The sequence below is a fragment of the Molothrus aeneus genome, chromosome 4, assembly GCF_037042795.1.
Source record: "Molothrus aeneus isolate 106 chromosome 4, BPBGC_Maene_1.0, whole genome shotgun sequence".
Classification (NCBI taxonomy): Eukaryota; Metazoa; Chordata; class Aves; order Passeriformes; family Icteridae; genus Molothrus; species Molothrus aeneus.
The window spans coordinates 6,792,619-6,817,872 of record NC_089649.1 but is presented as its reverse complement, the minus strand read 5'-3'; the positions used below and the strand labels follow the sequence as shown (position 1 = coordinate 6,817,872).

At 41.3% G+C, this 25,254-nt stretch overlaps 1 protein-coding gene across 3 annotated transcripts in view; it reads left to right on the top strand.

Moving 5' to 3' along the window:
- The first annotated feature begins 2,309 nt into the window (after positions 1-2,309).
- Positions 2,310-25,254, top strand: part of PRDM5 (PR/SET domain 5) — a 59,452-nt gene continuing 36,507 nt past the window's right edge. For 2 of the 3 annotated variants that reach the window (XM_066548922.1, XM_066548921.1), the window contains exons 1-7: positions 2,310-2,402; positions 6,595-6,678; positions 14,902-15,024; positions 19,454-19,637; positions 20,368-20,542; positions 21,638-21,759; positions 23,493-23,572. In XM_066548922.1, the coding sequence (XP_066405019.1) occupies positions 2,310-2,402; positions 6,595-6,678; positions 14,902-15,024; positions 19,454-19,637; positions 20,368-20,542; positions 21,638-21,759; positions 23,493-23,572 (861 nt within the window). Of the gene's footprint in view, positions 2,403-6,594; positions 6,679-14,901; positions 15,025-19,453; positions 19,638-20,367; positions 20,543-21,269; positions 21,363-21,637; positions 21,760-23,492; positions 23,573-25,254 lie in introns of all 3 variants that reach the window. The other variant, XM_066548920.1, reaches the window with a different exon arrangement.

Below are 25,254 nucleotides of genomic sequence, written 5' to 3'. Positions count from 1 at the left end.
CTGATTAAATGGGAAAAAAGGGTATTTTGCTGCAGGTGGACAGGCAGTTGTGAATTTGTGATCGATGTCACACCACCAATACATCGTGAAGGGAAAGACTGGTGACGGTTTTATCCAGTGCTACAGCATGTTTTTCCTAATTTGCTTAAACAGAATACGACACAGGTAATGGTATTCCATATTGGAGTAATAATGGCTGAAATTTGCAAAGTAAAACAGTTGTTCTTGTGTACTGAAAGAGCTTAAAACCAAGGCACAAATGCATCCAAACTATAATATTACCTTTAACTTCCCATAGAAGAAATCTTTTAAGGCTCAAAATGAAGGTCCCCCCAGTAGATTTTTTTTTTCTCTTCTGAAGAGAAAAATACTGAGGTCTTTGTAAAATGTAAAATGATTTTAGAATATTCATGACCTTTGGAAAAGGTCAGAGACAGGGAAAATGATGCCAGCATTTTAATTTGATATGTATTAAGAAAGACTGGCATCCAATCAAGGAAGTGTTCTGATCTCCAAAAATATTAAGTGTGTTCGATTATGCATGGGGAAGCTTTAGAGGTAGATGTTAATTAAAAGAATAGTTAAATTTTGCTCTTAGTCGTAAAACTGAAGCAATTGCCACAGGCAACTTATTTCCTCTCAGTTCAATTTATTTGTTTTTGAGATGGTAGAATTTTTACTTATACAGATTTAGATGCTGCATTTCTATTACTAAATTAGTAGCCAGCGTCCAGGCTATCAGTGAAGGTGTGAAATCTGTGGGTCTGCTGCATTTTCATGCCTAAAATTATTCTTTAAACCATGTTGTTGGAGCCTTTCCTCCTTTTTTCTTGTCAAATTAAGGGCCTCATGAAATTTACCAGAGCATTTGCTCATATATTGAATATAATGCAGTATTATATAAATTTCTCTGTATATACATGTGTGTTGGTGGAAATATACATCACCTTTGTAAAGATTTTTTTTTCTTATAAGGCTTTATGATAGCTAAACTATGACACTGCAGATGCTAAGCACAGAAAGCCATTGTGTGCAAATAGATAAGGGAACGAAAATAGTCAAAGGGAGTTTCATGTTCAGCTAGACCTGATTTTTTTTTAATTTAATTTTTACCTTAATGTCCACCTGTGGATGGGCAGGAATCCAACTGATCCAAAGCACTCTGATGATGATTTGTTCCCTGGCATTTGGTAACTAAAATTCAGGATATTTGTTTCATTCCTTCCAAACGATGCTGACACAGAACTTTTCTAACACTTTACTGGAAAAGTATGAGCTTTTAATATTTAACTTCTACTATTTATACATCTGTTAACATAAAAAGAGGTAGAGAGAAAAGAGCTTGTTACGCTCCAGTGGTTTAATTATTATCATTAGCAGCACAATTTTAAAATACGTCTATAAATAGTTTTTTCCTCCTTTCCCTCTTTTTCCTTCTGCTTGCCTCACATGCCTTCGTACTTATTTTTAATTCCTTAATCAGATATGATCGCAAATCCATTTTCTAGCTAGAAACTCCCATTCTAGCTACACCACTTCAGTTTAGAGAGCAGCAATGAGTATGGTGTGACTGAAAATCCCCAAGAAAGCTATTCAGTTTCTAGAAGGTCAATGTGTATGGTGCATATATATAATCTGTACTTATAATGTATATTGTGCGTATATATAATGTGTATTTATAATGTATATTGCGGTTTTGTGAAAGAGAACTGGTGTGATGCTAACAACCCGTGGAAGTCGAAGTTTTCCTCCCTGTTCGACTACACTGTGTGTACTTTTAGTCAAAAAACCATGCCTTTGCTGGGTACGTCGTAAGAATATACAGAATGTCTGTTTATTTTTTTAGACAAAAAGCGTCGCGTTCGCAAGGATGCCCGATTTCTGCCTTTAGATCCGCGCTCCCCCAAAACCAACCGCCGAAAGGGAAGGATGACTTGGTTTAGAAGGGAAGCTGCCTTCACGCACTGGTGGAAGAGGGAAAAAGAGGTGGGACAAACCCGGGCTGGGAACAAACCCTCACGGGACCCCGCCATCCCCTCACGGGACCCCGCCATCCCCTCACGGCCCCGCCGTCCCCTCACGGAGCCGCCGCTGCCCCGCCGGGCGCGCGCGCCCCCTGCAGCCGCCCCGCCCCGCGGCGCGCGCTGGCCCCTCCCCTCAGGAGCCGGGGGAGCCCCCGCATCCAGCCCCTCTTCCTGCCCCCCTCTCCCGGACTCCCGCTCGCCGCTCCCGGTGGGATGGAAGTGCCCCCGTAAAAGCCTCTTCCTTCTCCCCGGTAGCAGGCGGCGGGCCCCGTGTTCGGTGCAAAAATGCTGGGCATGTACGTGCCGGATAGGTTCGCCCTGAAGTCGTCCCGGGTGCAGGACGGGATGGGGCTCTACACGGCCCGCAGAGTGAAGAAGGTGGGTGATGGCGGGGGAACGGCCTGGCCCGGCCCGGCCCGGCGGGGAGCGGCTGCCACGTATCACCGGGGAGTTGGGCGGCTCTCCCGCCCCTCTGCCCCGCTCCAAGTTCGCCTGAGCCGCGCTGTGCCCGCCCGGGCTCCCTGTGCTCACGGGAGGCGCCGCCCGCCCGCTCCCCCCTCCCGGTACCAGGAGCCTCCCGGGGCGCTGCCGCCTCGGGCGGGACGGGGCGCGGGGGCCGGCGGAGGGTTTTAGCTCTGAGGAATTTTATTTTCCCCATTTTGTGATTTATTTATTTTTTTTTTTTTTTTTTTTTTTTTTTAAACTTGGTTTGTGCGTCTGGCACAGTTTTGAGGGCAGAGCTCTCCCGGGCGGGACCGCCTCCCTGAGGGTCCGGCTCTGAGGGCAGGGAGGCCGCCCGGGGTTCTCGGGCTCCCGTCACCTCCTCCCTCACGGCTCTCCGGGCTCGCTCGGCCGGACCGTGCTTTAATTCCTTTTCTCGGCGTAATAAAGCCGGGCCCCTGAACGATGTAATTCAGCTGAACCCAGTCTCGTACTCCAACCAGGTGATGCCTCTTCACACTTCATAATTGAAAGTATCTTGATGATGTGAAATTCCAGCTGAGACTGTCCGGGCGGCTTGTTAGGACACATAAAGGCATAACAAAGCTATGAACCATTCTTTAGTATACACTTTTCTGTGTTTTGTCTGTTTCGCCTTCCATCTTTGTCCACGTTTTGGCTCTGATTTTTTTTCCTAATTTTTCACTGGTTTCATCAACAGGACTTAGACTCGATGGGGTGGAGGTCTCACATTTTTAAGGTGTCCCTGAGTGTTAAGGGGACCGTGAGGGAACAATTTTATTTCGTTTGGTTTAATTCTTTAAAACTTTTCTACTGAGATTCTGAAGTTTCATTTCAAAACTTTTTGGCTTCACACAGCAGGGAAGGTTGTACGCTATTAGCATTTGCTAATTTCTGGACTCTGAAATAGAATGAATTAGAATGAAACTCATGGGAATTAGTATCCACAATTCAGAGCTGGGGGTCTGAGGTTCTGTCCTTTACACTGTTGACAGCTGAACCATTAGAGCTGCTTGCTGGGGCATATAAAGCGTTTTCCTGCTTGAATTATTCCACCTTACTTAGGAACTTCATACAGGCAAAGTGTGTGGGGTCAGAGCTGTGCAAGCCCCTAGAAAAAGTGTTGCTAATGCGGTGTGTACTTCATGTGGACTGCAGAAGGCAAAGGCAGCTGCAGTAGGATCTTGTTGTGTTAGGACTGTCTGGTGCCGGTGTCTGTCACAGACCTGTCCTTTGGCACTGAGTCCTCTGTGCTGGTAGCACGGAGAGCTGTGGTGTGCAAAGCCCTGCTCTGAGGAACAGGCGGAGGAACCAAGTCTTGAGTTGCTCTGTGGTTTGCTAAAACATACTCCTAAAGTTTTTTGGGGGCCTAAGTCCCGTGTTCTTTGTTGGGAGAAGGGTGGATGTGTAAATAACACAGGTGGTACACTGGACACTGGTACATGGAGCCAGACTCCACGTTGCTCTTTTCCATGGAAAGAAAATTCACACCTGAATTGCTCTCAACTTGTTCCCCTGTCTAGTAATGAAGCAGAAGTACCACACTTTGTGGCTGTGATTAACAGCAGCTTATAGGTGTTAAATTAATTCCGTGGAGTTTTGGGATTGGGAGGAGGTGTTGAATGTGACACTTTATTGTGAAGTGAAACCTAAGTTGCTAAGTATTAAATACTGCACTGTTTTCTCTCTGTTGCTGCCACACAATTGCAGTTGTCTGAACTGAAAGTAAAAAAAAAAACCAAATTGGATGAATTCATAATCAGAAATTGCAGTACAAGCTCTCTAAGTATTCTGGAGGCCTCTGAAAATTCTGCTAATAGCAAAGTTTTGGTAATAATACGTTCTGAACTGCTGCTGCCTGCCATCTGCTTGTGCACCTTCAGGCCTGAGGGGCTTTCAAGATTTTGTTTGTAATCATAAAAGGTGCAAACTTTTTGTTTTGTTGCCTTACCAAAGCTGTGATTCCCGTGTACCTTCTGTTTTCCATGAGCTGGCCTCAGGCTGCAGGGCACCCACCTCATGAAGCTCTCGGTGTAATCGTCAGAGAGCCATTGCATTTCTCAGTGTTTTGCTGCAACTGGAAGATTAGTCACTGCTGCTTTTTTGAAAGCAACTGTTGAAAATAGCTTTTTTCAGCACTGGAAAAATGTGCTTTTCTATGCTGAATCATTTCTCTGCCTTCATACTGTGTTGGGTGCTGGCTTTGATTGAGCAGAGGGGAAGTTGAAGTCTTGAGTGTGTTTTTGATTAATGTATGTTGGCATATAACAACATGCCTATTAACCAGAAATAATGTATGTATATGTGTACATATATATGAAGAAAATGGTCTGAAAAGCTGAACAAATAATTGCACTAATCCCCATGGACCAAGGCATCAGGTTTTGGTTACCCCCCAAATTTGAGAAGCCATAAAAAGCGCTCAGCAATCCGCATCACCTGCAGCTTATGTTGTGTTTACTCTGTGTTCAGAGGTGGACATGTTGCTTTTGCCCTTGTTCTGAGCTTCCAGAAGGTCTTCAGTATTTGAATATTGCAGTAGGGATTTCCAGGTTTGGAGCGCTGAGGTGGGAATGGCGTGTGACATTAGCCCCGTGGGTGCTGTACGCATACAGCTCTATTTGCCTATTTCCACCTTCCTTGCCCATGAGGTAAGAGAAGGAGCAACTTTCAGCCTGAGTATTGAATCCCAGGATTTGAAAAACTGGCAGGGGAGGAACTCTGACACTATTTATCAGCAGAATGATGAAGGGTGGTATGGAAATGGATGAGAGCTAAGGCTATGAAGGCCCAGAGTGCCAGTTTTTACTGCCACTGCCCCTGTCTGGCTCCTTTCTTGCTCTGGGCTCCAGTTGCTGACTTCTGCTGTACTTGTGATTTTACCTTCTGCTTTGCTGTTCCTTGTAGTGAAGAGTTCTTTGTGCATATTTAAAAATTTGTCCCTCAGGTCTGTTGCCTCGTTCTGCAATGTCAGTTTCCTTTTCCTTTGTTGATTACCACTTCAGGTTTAATTTTAAATACAAGTTGTTTGTTTTTCTAAAAAAAATTGATTTCCTGTTTCCAATAGGAACAGTCCTGGATGTTTTCCATTCCACTTTTTTCTCTTTACCTGTAGGCAATCTGTAAAAACTAAGCAAGAAGGAAAGCATGTAGCAGGCTATTGCTGGGAATATGGAATGTGTCTGGAGGAAGGGATAAGTGGACAAGAGCAATACTTTTTTTTAAACCAAAATACTTTTGCTTTTAAAAGAAACACCAAAGTTGCTTTTCTATATATATGCTTAAAATCTCTAATGCTTGGAAGGATAAGTGCTTTTGGATGTGGATGCTGCCAGGAGGAGCACAGCATCCTCCTGCATGGCAGGTTTTAGGGCCTGTCCCTGTGTGTGGGGGGAACTTGGGCCTATGGGAGGTGAAAGTCCTATTTAATTATTTTGCCCTGCTGCTCCTGTGACGTCTGTGCAGGAAAAAACCCCTGATGCCAAATACTTTTGGAGGAACATATCAATGGATGCTTTCACAGCGGGTGTTATGACTAGCAGGTGGTAGAACATTTTAATTTTGTTTATGAAGGCTCAAATTAATTCACAAGCACGTGCATACTCCCTTACAATTTTCAACAAACCTCTCTGTATGATCAAGCCCTAAGTTATGCAGTCTTTTGATTTGTGGCACTTCAAAAAGTAGCGTTGCAAATAATCTCACAAATAAATCTAATGTAAACTTGGTGCGTGCCAAGTTCTTTGTTTTAGTTGGATGCCTGTTGCAAGGTGCTTCCTGAAAATTTTGTAAGAAATATAAGAAATTTGACTTGTAAATTTCAGCCTTATTTAAAATAAAGAAAAATCCAGCTTCCCAGAGGAGAAATAAGCCCGCAGAAGGTAGATATGGTTTTATGAGGTTCTTCAAAGTGTGAGAAGAATGGGAATGAGCTTCAAGTTGAACCCTCAAGCATGTGCACCTTCTTGGCAATAAAGTAGGACAATAAAGGAAAACTCTCCTTTCCTGTTTGAGGCTAAAAATTACTCCTCTGCTGGATTTTGGTGATTGGCTTGGCTTTTTCTTTTTTCCTCCTACTGATTCTTCTTCTGATATAATTTTTCCTTAGGGTGAAAAGTTTGGCCCCTTTGCAGGGGAGAAGCGAATGCCGCAGGAACTGGATGAGAGCACAGACTGCAGGCTCATGTGGGAAGTGAGTACAGTGACTTCACTGCACCTTGCACCAAGTGTTCTCACAATCAGGTTTTACTGTGACAAATCCTTTCTGTTTTGTGTCGTAGCTTAAAGATCCTGTAGTGAGATTTAGTATTTTTAAATTACGCTGCCTGGGTGGAGGAGGATTGACTGCTTTAAAGCTAAAGAAAAAACAAATGATGCCTTCTAATCGATGAAGTGTGAAAAAAACATCAAGTCAAGCCAAATACAAATATAATAACACTGTGAAAAATCATTAAAACATGTGAAAATAATTAGAAAAATGAATTTGAATTGGGAAGCAGATTGTAAGTTACAGAGATACTGATTTATGCTAATCAACAGGTACCAGCTTATGGCTTCTTTCTGCTGTAATATGAAACATTTCCAGGTGTGACACTTGTGTTGGGATTTGGATCAAACTGCATGAGCAAAGTTTTAAAATTTTACCAGTTTTTAATGCAATGAATAGGTGTGAGGTCTTTAGTAAAATAGAAGCCTGGTGCTGTGGGCAACTTTTTATTTTTTATATGCATTAGGCAGGAACAGCAGTTGATGCACTAGTTCTTGTATTTAGGTACATAACCCATCCTAGCTCCTGTTGTTCCTCTGTGTGCCTGAAGTAAAATATGAGTTCGCCAGTTGAGGAGATTACACTGACTGAATAATACTGGCAATAACAACATTTCCAACCTGATACAAATGCCTTCTTTCCAGTGCCTCTGTTCTGTCTTTGTAATCTTTATTTACTGCTGCAGTTCTTTGAGCAGAATTTAATTTTTTTTTCTTTTTTTACTTTTTTTTTCTCCTCAGCCAAGCAGTTTCTATTGAATGCACATTTATTCCTCTTTTACACCGAGGAGAAGACTCATTTCTTACTTTTGTACCTTTCTGTGGTTAGAGGTGGAAGGACTGTTTACTGCATGGTACAAAAAAACCTTATGTTTGACATCTGGCTTAAAGCACTCTCAGTGCTTTTAGCACAAAATACATGTTTATTTGAAAAATCTCTGGCATTAACATCCCTGAGCAGCTTATGAAGAGAGCAGAGTATTGATGCAGCCCTAGCAGAGCTACAGATAGATTCCATGCCCTAGAAACATGTGAGCATGTTAAAAGCCCATCTCTTTTAACCCAAGCTCAGTGTAAATATTGTGAGTGGTGAAACGTCCCTAGGTGATTGCTAGCTCCAGCCTGTGAAGCTCTTTTTTCTCCCTTTCTTCTGTCGATTTCAATCGAGGGGTGTGCCCCAAATGCCCTTTCCCAGAGAGGAGGTGTGGATCATTCGTTCCCCTTTCCCTTTTGGGTTATGTACTCAGAGGAGCCACTTCTCATCCTCTTTGTTCCCAGCTGGACCCAGAGCAGTACAGTGTGCTTTTATTGCAGGTGTTTGCTGAGCACAGTCCATGTTAGTGTGCCCTGGCTCACTTGGCCCTTCCTGATGTTTCTGCAGGTTGTTTTAAATCAGTGAAATGCTTGTGCTAGAGCAAGGTTTTCAGAAAAGACAGTGGGTGGATTACAGCAGTGAGAAGGCCTTTAGGTTTATTGGAAAGCTTTATGATTTTCCAGATTCCTCATTGCTCATACTTAACTAGATTTATCTATTTCTGCACGACAGGAAAGAAAAGGCAAATACATTTATTTATTGGTGACACTAATGTGACCCCGTTGACAGCAAATCAGAAAATGAGGTTTTTATGAGCTGTTTTAAAATCATTTCATAAGATCTTACTGTAACCTAGTTTTGAGAACCTTGAAAAGATTCCTGCATACCAAATTTTATGACTTCCTGAATGTTTTAAACCAAGTTGTTCATGTTTACTGAAGTTGATCTGAACGTGAGCTTTATAATATAATTTAAATCATGCTGGGAGTAGTCTGAAGTTGAAAATTGAGACCAGGAATGCAGAAAGTAAGACTTGAACAGCCCAAGTAGATGGTTATTCCAGAGCCTGTGGGAAGCACGCACAGAAACTGGCCAAGTTTGTGTGTAGTCAGCTGTACCAAAGATATTAAAAATAATTAATTTGAAGGCTATTGGCGGGAGGCACACTAAAGCCTGCCTTCACAGTCCGATGGCAGTCAAAAAAAAAAATGTTTTCAGAGAGAACACCTTCAGAAAGAAGTCTCAAGCAGTAGAAGCTTTTTGTAAGTCAAGGAAAAAAATGGGCATTATTGCAACATTTCTCTCCTTGGCATGTGATGCCTGGGATCCAGGCTTCAATTTTATGGAATATTTTGCTGTGAGGAAGCCTGCCACATGCATTTCTAGTTGTGCAGAGCAGTGCTCTGTGATGTGGTCTGTTTTGATCCAGCCTTTCCTTTTTCTCCGAGACCAGCACTGCGAGTGGGCATCTCTGGGGCATCGCGTTGAGATGGGATTGCACGCCTTGTTTTCGTTTGGTCTCAGGGAAAACGTGGCACCTAGAACATTTATTGAGCCCAGTGATTTTCTTCAGTAAAATACTGAAGATGGTAGAGTTTCTATTTAAATTAAATGTAGCAGAATGCCATTACTCTGTCTGTAGCATGCATAGTTGTGAAGAAATCAAAGGTTTATACTTGCTCATTCAACAGATTCCCGGGAAGTGGAAGATTCCAATGGGTGGGAAGCATCCTTGATCTTGCTGTTATCTTTGTAAGGAGCTACAGGCTGAAATGTTTTATTTATGAGTGGTGTGAAAGGAAAAAAAAGCCCCTCAGACAAGCCTGTGGTAGCCATTTAGTTAAGAGTGATAATAAAGAGCCAAGAAAATGTCCAAATGGCTTTGTGCTTTCTCTATCTTTTTGTTAAGAAAACACCTCAGTGTTATCCCCTAGCTCTCTGAACGTGCTGGTGAAGGATGTTTATTATTTCATCACCAGCTTGTTGCTGGTGATCAATTGAGAGTTGTGTTCTTACAGCTTGATTAAATACTTCTTTGTGTGTATTAGTAAACTTGGCACAGCAGCTTTGAACTGTATTTGCTGGAGAAGCAAGTGCTTAAAGGCAAGCAGGAAATAATCTTCAGGTTAGAAGTTCACAGACGTTTTTGCTCTGGAGGCTCAGATGTGCCTTTGTGAAGGGAAGATATCAGTTCATTTATGCATGTTCAGTTCCTTTTCTTCATTATCCTTAACCAAGAAAGGGGAATTCATTTCACTCCTACTGGATTGTGGCAGGCATATACTTCTGGTGATGACTTTGGCAAATGTTGAAACAGGGAGCGCTGGAAAGATTTGGTCCTCCTTCAAATACTCTGACATTCCATGAAGAAATGTTGGTCAGGGTTGGATGGAACATAATACACCATGTAATGCTGAATGTTACATATTTCAGGTTGGGTTTCTGTCTATCTGCCAGGATCATGTTTTCTTCATTGTTACATTAAAACCAAAGAGATCTGAAAACGGTCTTTCAATGGAAGCCAATGTTTGTGTTTATTTATATAAGAAAATGAAATGAACTTACATTTCTACTGCTTCATTTGCATCACTTCTGCTGTGACAGTTGTTTTCAGTTCAATAAGCCTGCCTGAAAACTGGTGAAGGCAACAGAAAATCTGCTACTCGCTGCAGCCAGCTTCAAATCAGAGCTGTGGTGTTTAGGATTGAGGTATAAGAAGTCAAGCACATGAAGCTTGGTGTGTTTTGGTGGCTTTGTTTTTTTTTTTTTCTTCTTTCTTTGATATCTTGCCTATAAAAAGTGCGTCTGGCATAGGAGGAGGGCTCTTAGACACAAGAAATTAAGTCAACTGATGTCCATTGATTCGTGATGAAATAAATCTTAATTAGATGAATTCTGTGTTTGCTGTCAAGGTGAATATAGTACTATAAATCTAATCCTGAACAATATAGTCTTTAATTTTTCTGTGTGTAGGCTACCTTCCCAGTGATTGTTCCTCCAATACTGTTTACATTGAAAACTGTTTGCTTTTAAATGTTTTTGGCTGAATCTTTGTTTAATTTTCAGAAATGCTTTTGTTTTTCTCATTTCTTAGATGGTCTGGGCTTTTACACAAATCAGAAATTGGTGCAGTATCTCAGCTGCAAGTCTACATCCCAGAATTTCAATTTTAGTAAATTATTCTCAAATGGGATAGATAGATCTCCAGAGTAGCTACTGATGTTATAATCAACTCTGTTAAAACTTGCTTTAGTCATCTTTTTCCATGTTAAATGTATGACTTTGTATTAATTTCAGTGACTTTTGGAGCAGGCCCATTACTGATCTCCTGGTTTGTGTGATGAGAAGGATCTGCTCCTGAGAGTAGCTGAGAATGTTAACCTCCCATCTTCAGCTATGGGACGTGTTTAGGATGCTGCAAAGCACGAGCTGCTCGGCTGAGGTGTTTGTATTGCAGTCTGAACTTGCTGTAGAAGATCACACACGGAGAGAGGGAGATTTGGGAATCATTCCAGGGAAAGGGAAGTTCAACCCTGCTCCTGAAAGCTCCACAATTTGCAGGAGTCTAGGAGTGAGCCTCCTCTACCCTTCTGTCCCTGGCAGGGTCAGGGAATGTCAGGCACCACAAGGAGCTTCATTACCATGGAAAACTTGCTGTGTGTTTTGGCTGATGGAAAATGTCACATGCTGTCTCTGTCCCAGACTTCTTACCGAGCAAGCAAATCAGCAGTTGCTGCCTCAGGTTTCTTTTGCTGGAGTTATTTAAAATATCTCTAGCAGTGTTAAAATGTGAATTTCCACTCTGCAGTGAGCTCTCTGATGGTCTGAACTCAGGATGCAGAAGTATTGCATCTAGCTGTTTTATGCTGCAGCAATGAAGATCATATTTTCAGCTAATCCAAAAAGAAGCAGTGCAGAAACCAGTACTTATCTCTACATGATTGTTTGATGAACGTGGATTTTTTGATTTAGAAATGTTTAGGAAATGGTTTCCAGAAAGCAGCTTAGGTGTTATTTAGGCCTGTGTAGGGTTTCATATGGGGAGCTCATACATTGACCAGGGACACATCTTCTCTAGAACTCTTCTGTTCCTGAATTCTTCTGATGCTTGTTAATGTGTGTGGTGGTTTGACAGGAAATGTGTTTTTTGGGATGCGGTGTTTTGGGCCAATGGATATTCAGGCTTTAATATTGGCATTTAACCTGGCCATTGGGACATGGACACGCCTCTGAGAACACAGGGTTAAAAGCAGAGCTCTCCCCTGGGAGGGTCCTTTTTGGGTTTCCGGCGGGAAAGAGTTCGGGTCTCTCCCCCGGCCCAGCTGCTGGCTGGGCAGGGGGAGGGGAAAGCCATGTGGCCGGGAGAGGTAGGCCTGACCCCTGGGGTGGAAGGGTGGAAGAGAGAGAGAGAGAGAGACCGGGAGCCATCGGGCAGCCCCCCCCTGAGAGACACAGAGAGAGAGAGAGAGAGAGAGCGAGCCGCTGCCTGAGACTGTAACCTTGAAGCTTGATAAACATGGGCCTGTGCCGGCAGCACGGCTGGGACGGAGAAGGGGGGGGGGTTCAGCCGGCCACTTGTAGAAGCCTTTAACCCCTTTTTGGAGAATGAGAACTTTACAGATCATTGACCTCTCCTGGAAGATAGAGTGGAAGATGAGGAAGAAAATGTGCAAGTGTGAGAGAGGTCTGGGCGAGCGAGAGATAGTAGAAGAGTAGAGAAGAATCCTAGTAGGAAGAGATGATGGAGTAGCTTTTGCTGGACTCTTTTTGTACAGCCATGGACAGAACCATGTTCCTTGTGACACAGAGACTGCATTCTAGGGGGAGGCAATGGCCACAGAACCAAGAGGGTTCAGTGTTGGTGCCCCTCGGTCCCAGGGGGTGAAAAAATATGGGGGGAACAGGTGTCCCAAAGGAGAGATTGTGGGGACAGGTGTCCCAAAGGAGAGACTGTGCCTTTTTTGGATCGGGACACAGCATCCTTAAAAGACAACCCCAGAAACAGCTCTGGTCCGTGTTCAGTGGTGAGAGCGCTGGACATGAAAGGAAGAAGTCACGACAGCAGATGTACTCCGGGCAGTGCCACGAGTGACACAGAAACACACGAGGCTTCGACTGTGTTTCCAGGGGAAGCCCATGGTACAAGAAGGACTCCTCTCCTCTTGATGAACTGAGGATTGATTGTCTAAAAGGTGCTGCTGGACCGAGAGTTGGTGATTTGAGGAATAAATGTATTGTGTTGGAAATTTGGTGGGGGGAGGAGGAAATGCATTTGTGAGGTTTTCATTTTACCTGTGTGTTCCTTTTTATTTGTAGTTGTAGAGTAGTTAATAAAGTTCTGTTTTCTTTTCTTTCCTAAGTAGGAGCCTGCTTTGCTTATTCCTGGTCACATCTCGCAGCAGCTACCAGGGAGAGGGTATCTTCATGGGGGTACTGGCCTTGTGCCAGTGTCAAACCATGACAATGTGGCATCATTGAAATTGTCCCAATTGCCTTTGAGGTGGAACCTCACCCTGTGTGGTGACAGTGAATGTCGTGTGTTTCCTCTTACATTGCAGGCATTTGGCTGAATTAGTTCAGTGACACCTTTTGTGTTGATTCTCAAGAAGGTAGTTCTTGGGCACCTCAGTTTGAGGTACATAGTGTGGATCTGTGTATCCATTTTGAGGTGCTGGTTTTAAGTGCTAGGTTTGGGATCCACTGCCATCAGTTCATTTAGGAGCCTGCTGTTGATGCTACCAGAAAAGCACTGGTTCATGTCACCAGTCTAGTCCACACAAAGTGCAGTGTTTTTGCACTTTTTCTTGACTTCTCATGCTCACATCTGTATATTCAATGCAGCATTAGTTCTTTATGAGGTGAAAGAAGCAGTGGAAAATACAGAATGTTTTTAAGGGCTTTATCATATTCCTTTATCGATAGTTTCCTTATGTGTTAAAGCTCTGCTTTGTGTTTGGCATCTCTCTCTGGATTGCCAGAGACTCTGGAAGCATAACTGAGATGACTGTGTATCACTGAAGCAAATATAAGTTATATCATTTAAGGATCAAGCCAATAAAGAAAAACTGATGGAAAGTTAGATAGTGTAATGTGTAGTTTTTATAATAGGACCTGGATTGCTTCTCATCCCAACTGAAAATCTGATGGAAGCCTTTCTAGGATCTCCATGGTGGGCTCCTGTAACTTGTGCTTTGGTAGCTGAAGCACAAAGCCTCTGTGGAGGTGGGTGATTATTACAATATCCCAGAATAGTTTGGGTTGGAAAGCACCCTAAAGACCATCCAGTCCAGCCCCCCTGCCAGGGACAGGGATGCCACTGGTTAGATCAGGTTGCTCAGGGCCCCATCCCATCTGGCCTTGAACACTCCCAGGGTTGGGACATGCAGTGCCTCTCTGGGAAACCATTAGTGCTTAGTGTCAGATAATATTGTTTCCAGATGCATTTCAATGTGTAGGTTTGATCCTTTTCACTGTGGTTAATCCATGTGTTAGAAAGTAAGAGCTTTTAAAGTTTGAATGTTGGCACCTTTTCACGATGTGTCCTTTTTCCTTCAGAAGAGCAGTAATGACTTTTGAAGATCCTTATTTGTTTGCAGAACTACAGTAATTCTTTTTTTTGCTTAATCTGAGAACAACATGCTGTCAGCAGCTATTATTGTAATGGAATACAGTTTTTGTCTTTTTAATGATACCCTAAATGTTTAGGTAATTGAAGCAGTCATACTGAAGAAATATGATATTGCATTCTATTAGAAACAAATAGAGCAAGAATGTGAGCAATTCATATACAAAGCCACAAAGACAATCTAATTTTGATCTTATATAGCCAAATTCCCTAGCTCTTAGGAAATACCTGCCCTGGATACTTCTTGCTGACAGATGGAAAATAAAATCCATTCATTATATAAATAAATCACATGGAATAATAGTGTGGCTCTATGACCTTTTTGCATGGCTCTCTGTTGTCTGGATCGGTGGAGATTCAAGTTATCTATTATTTAAAATGAAACAAAAGGAGTTTTTTTGGCAGTGACAGATATATTTTTACAGCAGTATGTCTTTGTGTTTAGGGGGAAGAATGACTTAATAATATTAAGTTTTTGTTTCTATTATCTTCCTTTTTTTCAATGTAAGCTGGAATTCTGTCAAAATTGTAGAAATCATACGAATGATATGGATCTGTAATGGTATCCAAAAGGTCTCGATATGGAGATGGATGTATCTTGTGTGCCCAATTCTTTTTTTTAAGTGTTTTTTTCACTGAGTGGACAAAACCTGGACATATTTGGTTTTTGAGTTTTAATTTTGCTTGGGGATTTGTTTTGAATGTTTCAGGTTCGTGGGAGCAAAGGCGAGGTCCTTTATATCCTGGATGCCAGCAACCCACGCCATTCGAACTGGCTGCGCTTTGTCCACGAGGCTCCGTCCCAGGAACAGAAGAACCTGGCAGCCATCCAGGTAGATTTGGTGGATTTCTACCATTTGCTTCCTGTTACTCATTTGCTAATTTGATTTCCTCCTCTTTGGCCTTCATGTCTTGTAATGAAATTGCAAGATCTGAGCAAAGTAGTGAGCTGCTTTTCTCTTTCTGCCTTTGTTTTTAGAAGAGAACTCTTCTGCTTAAGGTAATACCACAAATAAGGGTGGTAGGATGAAAGACCAGAAAAGTCCTTGGAATCTGATGCTATTTGAAAGGTTTAAGTATTATCATTATTTAGAGACCTGTGTGTGTTTCATGCCAAACTTGGGTATGGGCTTACTTGTGTGTAAAGCAGAATCATGCATTTTTATAGTTGTCGTTTGCAGCACTCTGTGGTAATGAGTTCCACTGCTTTAATTATGTTGAAATATACTTCTGTTTTTCTTCTAGACACTCCTTAATTTCACTTGATTTCCTAGTTCTGGTATGACAGTGAATAGTTACTTTATTTTTCTGTGCCATCTTTGATTTTATGGAATTCTATTATATCCTTTCACTCTTATTTGACAGCTCTTCTCTCAAGCTGGAGAGTCTTATTCTGTTTAATTGCTCATTTTTGGCAGCGTTCTGTGACTTTACAGGATACAACAGAGACAGGGATACCTTTCCAGTGCCAGCTGTTGTTCTTTTGGACATTATTAAAGAAATTAGCTCTCTGCTTTTTTTTTTTAACAGCTCAGTTCCGCAGTAAATTAATTTCCACTCCCACATAAATAAGAATTACATGACTCTGTGCATTTGTTTTTTTCTCAAAATGTATGCTTTACAAAATGTTGTTTCAGGCCAACTTAAGGTATTTGCTGATGTAATCCAAACTGGAAAACAATCAGGAAAAGGAGAATTATTTATCAGCATTTCTTAAAATGACTGTTCTGCTTTTTCATAATGAGATGACTGTCTTCCTCCAGGATTAGCCCGTGTGTCCCTGACAAAATAATTATAGTTTATTTTGAGGCCAGACAAAAAATTTTGGTTTTTCTATGCCAAGAAAGCAGAAGTTTGTTTCTGATGAAATTTGTTGTCCTCTTTATGGCAGCAGACATGAAGGGCTCTCATACAGGAGGTGTGATTAGCACCTCATCAGTGCACAGTCATTGTCAGCAAAGGCAAAGTAAGGCTCACAGGAGAGAGCAGTGAGAAGAATTCATGATGTTCATGATTATCTTTCCAGTAAATGACCTGAACTTCTGAATAGAAGTTTTAATGGAATATCCAGTGCATGCCAGTGGGTTTCTTTATAAGGAAAATGATAGAAACAAATAAAAATTTGCTAAATTATCTCACAGGGTTTTTTAGGACTTTAAAGCATATCCTAGTACAGAGTATTCAGATGGAAAAATATTCTAGCCTTCATTGGGAGCTATTACTGAAAACTGGAGCTTGGAGAAATGCCAGAATTGCTGAAGTAGTTTAGCCTTGTGTTCTGTTCAGTGTCACATTTGTGTCTCAGACGTTTTCTGCCTTGCCATGCAATCTAACACCATAGGAATAGATCAGGAGAGAGAGCTGAGGCTTCTGGATCTTGTGTGTGTGTGGTTCAGGTGCTGTATTTTAGATGAGGTATAATCTGAAATCTGGGCTGTGTGTGGGAGTGTGTGAAATCATCTCCATGCATTTCCTGCATTGCAGTTTCTGCCCTCAGACATTGCCAGTGTTGGTTTTACCTCTGCCAGAGCTGGCATCCTGGAGCTGCAGGGAAGGGCTGGGAAAGGCAGTGTGCTTGTTGGGAGAGGTAGCCAGGGAGAACTGGCACAACAGGTAGGCTGAAGAGCTGCTTTGCTGCCAGGGAATCAGATACAGAGGGAAATCAGGTAACACTCTGAGGGCACAGAGGCAAAGTGGGTAAGGATTAGGAAGGCTGGGTTGGAGCCAGCTGTTGAGGTTCTGAAGGGTGGAAAAGCCCTACACTCCCTCAGGTAACACAAGACTGTGCTGCTTCCTCCTCCTGTGTTGTAGACTTTCAGGAGTGATGAGTTAAGTGTTTTGTGCTTTTGATTAAAGTGTGATGGGCTGTCGGTGGTCCTGTGTTCCCTCTTACAAAGCAGATATGAAGGTGTTTAACGGTATGGAAAAGCCAAGAGTCTGCATGGAAGACTTCTGGAGTGGACCAGAAAGGAGATAGCAAGGGCTGTTGGGACTGGAAAACTGTATTTGCTGAGCAGGTCTGGTGGCTTATAGTGTCAAAGAGGACAGTGAAGTCCAAGGTGAGAAAAACATAATTGAAAAATAAACCAGGAATAACAGGAAAGGGAGGTTGTGATGCCACTGCGATGAGCAAGCGCTTGGAGTTTTCTCCCAAGGACAGTTGTGGTTTGCTGCAGATGAGTGTTAGGAAAACAGCCAGCACATGGGCAGGTGGAATGGCTGCAGATGTGTTCTTAGAAACAGGGGGGTTATTCAAATAATGTAAAAGACTGTTTACTGTGTGTGCATGCATGTAGATTAATGTGATGCATACAGGTGCTGCTGGTGGGGAGAGAGAGATGTGAATTCTTTTGTGGTTTCTGGAGAGCTTCCATTGCTTTCACTCAAAATGCTGCCTTGAGGAGCTACTACAGCCAGTGGGTATATCTTGATTAATTACCTCTCCGAATACCTGGCTGTTAGCATTTGTTTGGATGGAAAAGCCAAACAAATTAACCTTGGAGGAGAAATGAGTTTAGATTGGGCTGGCACCAAAGCTAATTTCTTTCTAATGCAAATGTAACCCAGAGCATTCAAACATTGACAGCTCCTAGTACTTGGGGCTTTATTTTTGCCTGGGATACATGACTTTTTCTTTTTTTCTTTTGATTTCCAAATTTTCAGAATCTTTAATTTTTTAATTCTTTCTGTTATTATTTTTGGTAATCCAATAATAGAGATGTGCTTCCCTTCATGAGGTGGTCTTGCTTTTCGAGTAAGGTTGTCCTAAAGAGTGATGTATTTGAGATTTACCCCAATGGTTTTGTCCTGTCTCTGTGGAGACTGAGTGTAGAAAGACCTCCTACTTTTCCTCATGTCAAGAGGATTTGTTTTGACTTTAGACTGTACTAAATTAAAGGTTTCTGCAACTTGACAGAGACATATGAAACCCAGCAACTTGTAGATATGTACAGAGGTTAGGTTGGTGTGCTGATAGATATCTGGACTGCAGAATAGATCTTGAGAAAAAAAAAAAAGATAATTTTTTGTTTTCCAATGCTGCTGTTGTGATAAGGACAGAAAAGTGGTGCATCCTTGAAAATAGCAGCTCTATCCAGCCTACTGAATTAAGTAGGCTTCACTCCTGTGTGACAGTATCTTGTGTAAAATATAACAGACCTCCTGCAGCTCAGGGAATGCTACATCCCTGTTGACAGTTTAAATTAATCGTAGTGTATTACAAAAATTAAAAATCATTATCTTGTCCTTGCCCAAGGAAGCTTGGTACAAAATGTATGGCTAGGTGCAGGGCAGAGAAGCTTCAGTTAACTTTTCTGGGTGTTACTCAGATAAGATTTCAGATTTATGATAGAACTGGGAGTCTTCATTGCATAGAAATGAGTCTCCTTCAGTGCTTTGGGCAGTACCTAAAGCAGTTGGTTCACATGTAGAAAGAAGAAAAGGCATCTCTGTCCCACAGACTATCAGTTTAGGGGACAGATGTACAGATTCCTCCCCACACCCCACAGTGCTAGCCTTGGTAACTAATTAAGTAGTGTCAAAGCCCAAAGTTGTTAGCTTATGTAGCTACTTGGAAGCTTGTCCAGGCACTATCAAGAAGCTTTTGGAGCTTTTTGTTTCGTAGTTTGTGCTGTTGTGCAGAATGGGGCTGGATCCTTTGGCCTTTTGTGGATCCACACTGATTTAAACCAGCACAGGGTTTAAAGTACATTTTCCAGATGTGCCTGCTAATTTGGTAGTGAAGATAACTGACCAGGGTGAAAGCACGTTGGAGAAGGCTGGGAATCTTGAGGAGAGGGAGAAAGAGAAAATAACACTATGTAAACATGCTGCTGAAAGCTGTGATAGAATTCCTGCAGTCAGCGGGGAGAGAGATAAAGCTCTTTTGGTTATCTCAATTTTGCTGTTTTTCTAATCCTCAAATATTTCATTTTCAACCCTGAAGTTCTTGTCAAGTGGAGTGTGGCAGGAAAGTACTTTAATGCCATCTCCACCTTGGTCTAAGCTACAGGGAATAGTGGAAAAGCCTCACAGGTGAGGCAGGGGAATATTCCCAAAACAGCAGAATACAAATGCACCCTATCCATGCAGCCACTCTGGCAATGAAGTCTTTACCAAGGCTGTTGTAGGATTGTGCTTCCTGAGGAGCGGAGCCAACCCTTCCCTGGTTGAGGGATAATATTAGTTTAGGGCTTCTTACTTGTCCAGATTTTTGTTTTTCTGACATAATTGTTTATTGCCTCTACTTCCTGTTTGCAACAGGAGGGGGAAAATATTTTCTATCTGGCTGTGGAAGATATTGAAACAGACACAGAACTTCTGATTGGCTACTTGGACAGTGACATGGAAGAGGAGGAGGAGGAGGAGGAAGAAGTGACTGTTATCCAGGAAGATGAGGACAGTGGCAGCAATAAAGAAGTTCAGCCAGCTGGTGAAAAAATTGCAGGTGAGCAATATGTAAAATAGAGGGTAAGTTGAGAGCTTGAAAGTGGTGATGAAGAAAGAGAGCACTAACTGTACAGGACTGGGGAACTGAAAAGTCCCAGGGGTTGAATCTGAGTTCTTGCATTTTGTTTATCTCTTTTTTTGGGGTTTGGGTTGAACCTCTTTGCCTTATAAGGAGCAGCGAGTCTTATGAATTACTGAGTGAATGAGTGAGCCTGGATTTCTTAAATAGTAACCATTAATTTTTGAACTGAAGACAGAGTTTGTTTCACCTGACACACAGGCTTATGAATGCAGAGCTTTTGCTCTAAGAGGGGTAATTTCTTTCTTACTTAAGTGGGAGAGAAATAAACCTTCCAATAGAGCTATTCAGCCAATCCTAAGGTGTGTAGGAAAAGGAAGGTGAGCTGAGCTGTCTGGGGAATTCTCAGCATCTTTGTCAAAGATGAAGATAAATTGATAAATGACTAACTGCATTGAGGTTTTGATTGAGTTGAATGACTAATTTGGGCCAACAGTCTAAGTCACACCCAGCTAAACACTTGCCATTTATTTTCAGTAATGCTATCTCCACTTGAGATAGGCTGTCTGTAATCCTTTCAGAGACACTGTTTTTTGTGAGTTTCATGCCACCCTTTTGCATAATCTATTTCTGGCAGAGAGTCTCTCTCAATGTAACCAAAAAACCTGGGACCTACTGCTTTACATTGGTGTTGCTTCCCTTCATGCAGATCCCCTCACCTGTAAACAGGACCATGCATGCCCAAACTGTGAATCCAGTTTTGCCAGCCAGGAGATCCTAGCTGAGCATCTGCAGACTTTGCACCAAAAACCCAGCGAGGAAAAGGAATTTAAGTGCCGAAATTGTGGAAAGAAATTCCCTGTTAAGCAAGCTCTACAAAGACAGTGAGTACAATCAGCAGTGTTTTTCAGGGATCATTTAAATCAATTTCATTCAAGCTTTTGCTTCTCTTGACCTAATCACAAGCTAGGCTTTAATTTTTATGCATCTCTATATATAACCTTACCCTCTGCTTTAATCTTTTAATGTCTTAATTTCTCATATTTGTTGTAGAGTTCAATGGGAATTGGAAAAATATTGACAATTTGTTGTGTTAAAGTCATACACTGGAGACCAGACCAGAGCAACAGTTTGGTGCAGCATTACTGGTCTCCATCAGTGGAATATTTAGTAGTTTAGGAGGTGTCATTTTCAATTTGTGGATGCTGGTACAGAATTAAAGTAAGATTTAAGGAAAATGAAAGGAAAACCAGTGCTTTATGTTCACTTAATTAAATATTTGCATGATGGAAAAACAAAAATGGAAACGTGAAAGATGTGAGATTTAAGAACACGTCTTTGTTGTCCTTGAGAGTATAAATATGCAGGTTTGTCACTAGAGTCATATATCTTAGAATTATATCTCTGCACAGAAACATAACTGGGTTTCTTTTGTTGTTTATATATGGATTTTCTTACGATTAGATAGATATATTACTTTTTATTATACATTTAATTACAGATTGTAAACCTACTTTTTCTAAAGGTATATGCAGTTGGTAGTTACTGCAAGCCTGTGTCAGTTGTAGAATGTTGCCCTTACTTTGTTTTTTCCCTTTTTTTGTCTCTTAGTGTCCTTCAGTGCACAGAGAATATCAGCCCAGGAGACTCCTCAAGAAGTTTCCAGTGCTCTGTTTGCAATACTGCCTTCAGCTCGGAATCGAGGTTTTGTGTCCGAGTTACAGGACTGCTGTCATGTCCTTGCTGGCCTCCCTTTGCATGTTAGCTTTCCAAAAGCTTGGTAGTGTTTGGGAATCCTAACAGGGCAAGGACTCAAATGCTTTCATTCCTCTCTGCTGTAAGTAATGCATGAGGTGGCCTTGGAATTCTGCAGTGCAGCATGTGTTCAGCTCTGAGTACTTGCTACAGCTCTGGTTTCTGGAGAGACTGCCTGATCTGGGTTTTTTTTTTTTTTTTCCTCTCTTTGTTATGCCATGTAGTTATGAGCAGCACAAGGAGGCGTGCAGAGGGGATGCCAGGTTCATATGCAAGGCAGATAGCTGTGGGAAGAGGTTCAAGAGCAAGGATGCCCTGAAAAAACACAAAGAAAATGTTCACAGTGGTAAGAAAGAGTTTAGTGTTCCTTCAGAAAAAATGCCCACTGACGTGTTCCTAGCCTTAAATTTGCAAATTGGAGTAAACATTGTCTTTGATTTCTTTTTTAATGGATTCATTTGTATCAAATAGAAAATTACAAAGTAAAAGAAGTAACTTAATTGCAAGAGTAAGTATTCCTCCTCCCGCCACAGGAGAAATTACTGTAGGCCACATGAATCATTAATCTCATGCAGAAAATGTAACAGGGATCTTGAGAAGTTTAAACTAGGCAAAGAGTAGATGAAGGAAAATGTTTCAGGAGTGAGCAAAATCGACCACTGGCAGAGGAAATGGTGAGTTCTTGATTTTTTTTGGCCTTTTCAGGACACAATAGGTTGTCTTTTCTTTGCCTAATCAAACGATTAAGCTTGATGAGGGTTGCATAAAACTCTGTAGCATCTGTTTTGCAGGAAGCCAGACCAGACCATCCACTGGTCCTCTTAGGCCCTGGTGTTTTCATATCTGTTTGAGTGGTTTTCACTGAAATGTCACCCTCTTCTCATGGAAGGGCAAAACACTGCTCTCAGGTCCACAGCACAGATCCCAATTCTGGCATTCTGCACTCTGTTTGTGTGCCTCCTCTCCTTGTCAAAGGAATACCTTTATGTGTGGGGACAACAGAATTCCAGAGTGCACAGAAAACTGTCTTCAGCTGATGGTGACAGCACTGAGATGCTTTTGAAGGTTTTCAGTCTCTTTCTGCTGACAAACTCTTGCAGTATAGAGAAACCTTTCTGTAATATTCTTACAAAAATGATCCCCTTTTTTTGGTATCAATAATAAATTTTTTCATCTATGAACACTGTTATATTTAGGCTTAGTTTTTGTCAGTTAGGTAGTGGTATATGAATTCCACATTGAAGGACTAAGTGTATTCCAGTGGTATGTGTCTATTTGTGTATATAAATACTTGTCATAAGTTTTATAAGTTTTTACTTTTATAATGTTTCTGCTGTTCAGTGTAGTATGGATGTGTTTTACCTAAGCTAGGAACTGTCTTGCATGAGTATCTTAAATTATAAACAAAGAATTAGGTTTATTTGTGGGGTACTAGAAAGAATCTCTAAAGGTAAGTAATAGATAAACTCAATTAAGTGGTCTGTGACTTTTTAAAGCAGCTGTGAAAAGGGAAGGAAAATGTCTGGTAGCTGACCTATAGCTTGTTTTGTAATTTGCATTTTAGAAAATACTTGAATTCATGATCTGGTGCTAATATGATTGCCCTGCTTCATTCAGCTAAAGACTATTAATGATATTTTATGTAGTAGGATGCTTAATGCTTTCTAAATAAACAAAAATAGGAAATGGTTTTGACTTGATTTTGAGGGTTTTTTTTGTCACTGCTGCACTAAGTCCTGTATTGATTTCTGGATGAAATGAACTGTTCAGTTGCCAAGTGAGCTGTTCTCAGTTGCGAACTGTGCTCTTCATGTGGGATTGGTGGTGTATGATAACATCTATTTGAAAGGTTTTTTTCTTTATTCTTCTGGTTTTCTTAATTTACATTCCACCAGTGACTGGTTTGTTGGACACCCACAGAGAACTCCTGATGCAGAGTACTTTGAAGATGGGATACAAATGTAAAAATCTTATGTCAGTCAAATGACCTGTAAAATGTCATAGGCTCAGTGGAAATATTTAGGTTCTTTCTTAGCACTTCCTCTTGAAGATGTTGGTGGTATTTTGTTTCTGTTTCAGGAAATTCTAGGAAGAAGCTGATGTGTTCAGTGTGCAATAAGAAATGTTCCTCAGCAGCAAATCTCCAGGAGCATCGAAAGGTCAGTGAGATGAAGGCTGGCTCACAGCAGGCACTGACTTCCCTGAGATGTGAGGCTGTGCTGCTCATGTCACTTGAAAGCTGCTGTAATGCAAGCCTTTGGGTGATCTCTTTCATGCTTACAAAGCCAACCTGGTTTAGTGTGGGTATTTGCTTTTGTAGTCACACTTGCTCAAGCCAAATATCCCCCTACAGTTTTCATGTGTCCCTTCCCAAATGCTAATGTGTTACTCCAGCATTAAGTCACAGTTGCCTGCTGTTCTTCAGCGTTCTTAAAGTGTGTTATGTAACCATGGCATACATACAGACCATAAAATAGGTTCATGAGCCTTCAGTTTTTCTACAAAATACAGTAATTTTCTTATTGATTTTTGAAATACCCCTTAGGGGAGTTACTTCTATTGTAGTTATGCAGTAGTAAAAAAACTTCTTCCTCAAACCCAAATTTGAATGTCCTTTTTTTTTTGTTTTATGCACATAATCTTTTATAACCAGAACAGGAGGGGTTAACAGTTAGAAAAGCATCTATTGGAAATAAGGGTGTTCATGTAGAAATACAGTTGGACCGTGAATATGAGATTCTGAATCCATTATACCCAGAGGAAGTCCCTGCAAGATTAATTTGATAAATCGCTAAAACCCAGGAGAATCTGTTTTTGCAAAAAGCTGCATTGTACTGTTTATCAGATTAACTGTAAGACTTTAATAATACCCTGGTTATAACCTGAATCCATTGAGGATATAAATGATATCAATTAAAATATGTTGTTGCAAAGGAAATGGTGGGGCCCCTCCTTTTTAATTTGTTTTTCTCCTTGCTTGTGTTAGTATGCCCTGCACTTCTTGCCTAATAGGGCCATATTTTGTTATAGTGGTGTTCCCTGCCACGTGTATTACAAGTTTTACACATTGGCACAGGTCTTGCACAACAGGCCTTTAAAATGCAAAATGTTCTGGTTAGAGTGTCCATTTTATTAAATGTTTGTTCTCTTTAGAGAACAACAATGGCAGACATTGTGACACACAAGTTTCTCAAATACGATTGATGTTATCAGTTCAGCACTTACCTAAAGAATCAGCATGAAGATTTTGTGCATGAAACTTTCTTTGCTCTTCTTGATTGGCTTTTCTTTTAAAACATCCAGAAAATGGCTATTCCAGATTTACACACTTATATCAGAGAGTGAAGAGATTGCACATAGTAGTGCTCGGTTTGTTTCCTTGAATTAATTTCCTTTTGCAGGAAGAGGGGCAGGATCGTCAGCATTGGCAAAAACATTTGTACAGGCAGTAAGACCAGTATGAAAATAATAGGTAAAACCAGGAGAAAAAGACAGATTTTTTTTTTCTTCCTACCCATTTCAATGTAAAGAAATAAAAGTGGAGAATAACAAGGCAAAATATAACAGAAAATAAGCCCAAACAACAGAAAAAGTCTGGCAAAGACAGAGAAGGGAGGTGAAGTGGGTGGCTGTAGGGGATTGATGTTTACTTTCTCAAGACATGGTCATTTACATCTGTAGCTTTCATGTCAAATTTAAACTCATTTTTAGCTTCGTGTGTCTTGTGCACTGCCTGTGCCTTACTTGTCTAACTATTCTGATACTGAGTTCTGATGTCTGAGTAAAATGCGAAGTGCAATCCCTCAACAGTGATAATAATGAGGAGAAAAGTGAGGGGACT